Source organism: Cryptotermes secundus, unplaced genomic scaffold, assembly GCF_002891405.2.
Source record: "Cryptotermes secundus unplaced genomic scaffold, Csec_1.0 scaffold779, whole genome shotgun sequence".
NCBI lineage: Eukaryota > Metazoa > Arthropoda > Insecta > Blattodea > Kalotermitidae > Cryptotermes > Cryptotermes secundus.
Genome location: NW_019737096.1, coordinates 1,880,975 through 1,884,472, shown reverse-complemented (window position 1 = coordinate 1,884,472; position 3,498 = coordinate 1,880,975). Strand labels below are relative to the sequence as shown.

At 45.1% G+C, this 3,498-nt stretch overlaps 1 protein-coding gene across 1 annotated transcript in view; it reads right to left on the bottom strand.

Moving 5' to 3' along the window:
• Positions 1–1,424, bottom strand: part of LOC111870185 (geranylgeranyl pyrophosphate synthase) — a 30,219-nt gene extending 28,795 nt beyond the window's left edge. The window contains exon 1 of the mRNA XM_023862264.2: positions 1,128–1,424. Within this exon, the coding sequence (XP_023718032.1) occupies positions 1,128–1,238 (111 nt within the window). The 5' untranslated portion in view covers positions 1,239–1,424. The remainder of the gene's footprint in view (positions 1–1,127) is intronic.
• Positions 1,425–3,498: the final 2,074 nt, after the last annotated feature.

Below are 3,498 nucleotides of genomic sequence, written 5' to 3'. Positions count from 1 at the left end.
AGAAACACACACCAGGTAACCATTAACCATTTCAGAGATGGCCACGAGTAAGATGAGTGAGACAGTCTGGTCATGTCAAGATAACCTTCTTAAGCCCTGTTTGTGCTGTGTAAGAATCCCACACACCTGCATACACAGTTTCACCACTGCCCACTGTCTGTTTCTATTCATCTTGCTACAATGACAAAACAGCTTGATGAACACAGGCACAAACATCATTATTACCCAGCACTCAGGCTGATGTTAATGGACTGAGTGGCTTCTTTTGTGGCAGCATCACCAACCCCCTTCACTCACTGACCTGTGTGGCCAAGTACTCAACAAAATACAAATGACTTCTACATCCTGTAGAGGTGGATTTGTGGAATTACCCGGAGAAAACCCTGATCCAGTGCCAATTTGTCCATCAGACTCCATGTGGTCTGCTCTATGTTGGGAAGCTGATGCTTAACACCCTCAGCTATATCATGGCCTGTCAAGTTTCTAATATTCTAACAGTTCATTAACATATTATTAAGAAACATAACATAAAATCAGTCTTCTGGGTTGTGACAATAACCAGTCTTGTCAGTCATGACCCTGAAGGTGTAGGCAGCATGTTCCTCCAGAACACTCACATCCACCTACAAGACTACTTGGTGTCACAATCCAGAAGACCATAGTCTGAAAGATATTCTCATATATAGCTCAGTTGGTATAGTGATGGGCTACAGGTTGGACAGTCAGGGTTCAATTCCTAGCAGGGGGAAGATTTTTCTCTTCTCCAGTGTCTAGACTGGCTCTGGGGCCCAGCCAGCCTACTATCTAGTGTGTACTGTGGGCTCTTCATCGCGAGACATACAAGAAACAATCTGAAGCAGGCGGCAAGTTAAGTGTTACACGGCCTTTTCAACCCAAAACCCGTATTCTTTATAATTTCATGTTACTCGTTTTTTCCAGCCTAGCTGGTTCCCCACTGTGGTGGAAGTTAATAACATAAAATGAAGATGTACGATAGTTTATTGACTGTACAAGAATAGGTTATGTACAGTTACAGTGAAGCGAGTACAGTTGACACTATAAATCACCCTATGGCTTCTTAAGTTTTGTCCACCGCAACGCCTTCACAAATCATGCAATCTCATTACCTCATCTTGGTCCCTGTCCCCGGTTTTGCTGTATGGTACTCCGTTCCCTTGCCCTTCCATCTTGACGTTTCCTTGCAAAATTACTTTATCACCTACAAGCGAAATACTCATAATGCCTATCAATAGTCTACCATACTTGTTCCAGATTGCGAAGGCAAATAAGGGGTAGATTGATAAGAACGGATAATAACGCCACCATTTCTAAACACGTTCTCAATTTCAAAACATACTTCACGGCCGTTTACGGCTTTCAAGGCTATGACTCACACCACTCAAACGACTCACTGACTAATCAACATGGCTGCGATACGCATGCGTACTGCCATGCAAACCATGTAATCCGCCGTGTTATCAAGGTGAAGTATAAAGTTAAAAAAGTAAAGGTATCCTGTAACAGGCCGTGGAGGCCGATTGGGTCGTGAGAAGTTGAGGCTCTCGCATTTTCTAGACCTTCTAGACACTCGGCTCACAGATGACGGTGAGGTTGTCAGCCTTACGCGCCGGCCACCCTTTTTCTTTTCCTTGGCACTACAGCCCCAGTGGGCCTAGGCCTACCTCCATGAAATTCTCCGTTCACTTCGGTTTTTCTAGATCTTACATATTCGGTAGGACTCCTTGGGCGAGTGATCAGCTCGTCGCAAGGCCTCTACCTGTACACAAACAGAAAAATGCACACACACACACACACACACACACAAACTAAACATCCATGCCCTGAGTGGGATTCGAACCCCCAATCCCGGTTTCCAAGCGAGCGACGACAGTACATGCCTTAGACCACTCGGCTACCGTGACCGGCCAGCCACCCTTTACCCCCAGGAATATTCCTGGTACTCATTTCTGTTAGTCGACACCAGGGCCATAGTGCGGCAGGAAGGATTTGGTCAATTGAAAAAAAAAAAAATCCAATGACCTTATCGGGATTCGATCCCGCGACCTTCCGGTTTGTAGCATAGTGCCTCAACCAACTACGCTACCGCGTACCCCGCTTCTACAAATATACCAAATTTAAATGAGGTCCCGCCCTAATCTCTTCCCGCAAACCATAATTGATTCTATATCTCATAGGTAAATTTAGTGGAATGACAGGTCTGACCGATCAAATTGTTTCAAGAATAATTTTACGTTCAGAGGTAATCGCAAACCGCTGTCATTATATGCTCGTGAGGAAGACACGGCAAATGTACTTACGAGGTATGTGCGTGCTCAATGATCCTCAAAGATCATTGAGTTAGCAGTGGCTACCACCTAGCGGAAGCAGTTGTTATGGTCAGCGTCGTCAGTGCAGTGCTGCTACGTAACGGAGCGGAATTTCAATGTGTGTCACTCACTCAGGGAGCTGAGCCCTTCTTGAAAAGCCGCCAATTCTGCAGCTACCCAAGAATTTCCCAGCATTTTATATAACCCGAAGGTTCATTACCGTGCTCACAAGAGCCCCCCCAACTGGTCCCTATCTTGAGCCAGATCAATCCAATCCATAACATCCCATCCTATCTTTCCAAGATCTATTTTAATATTGTTCACCAACCTACACCTTTTTCTTCCCAGTAGTCTCTTTCCTTCTGGCTTTCCCGCTAATAACCTATCGGCATTCTTCTTCGCCCCCATTCATACTACCTGCCCTGCCTACCTCATCGTTCTTGACTTGATTATTCTAATCATACTAGGGGAAGAGTACAAGTTATGAAGCTCCTCATTATGCAGTTTTCTCCAACCTACTGTCACTTCCTCTCTTCAGTCCAAATATTCTCAACACCCACGCCATGGCGCGTCCTCAGGTTGCAGATAGAGGAGACGCCCTCCAGGTATGGAGGGAAGCTGCAAATATACTGAATATGCAGTGGTGGACAGCCGACAAGGGGTGGTCCTCCAGCTTGGGGGTTGGAAGTGTTGCTATCAACTCGTCACCGTAAAATATAAGATTGTTATGAAAATGTTCAAAACGCATCGGAATTTAAACGCATGCATGTAAAACTGGAACAAGTTCCGTACTAAATTATAATTTGCTTACTTATTTATTTTACTTGCATTTTTTCATAGCAAACACGTATTCATTACGATATCTGTTCCAAGGAACAGACCTGTTTTGGAAGAATTTTACTGGGTCTATATATTAAATATCGGGGGCACGCGGTAGCGTATTTGGTTGAGGCACTATGCTACAAGCCGGAAGGTCGCAGGATCGAATCCCGATGAGGTGGATTTTCTTTAATTTACCTAATCCTTCCAGCCTCTATCAGAAATTAGTACCAGGAATATTCTTGGGAGTAAAGGGCGGCCGGCGCGTAAGGCTGACAATCTCACCGCCATCTGTAAGCCGACTGTCTAGAAAATGTGGGAGCCTCGACCTCTCACAACCCTATGGGCCTCT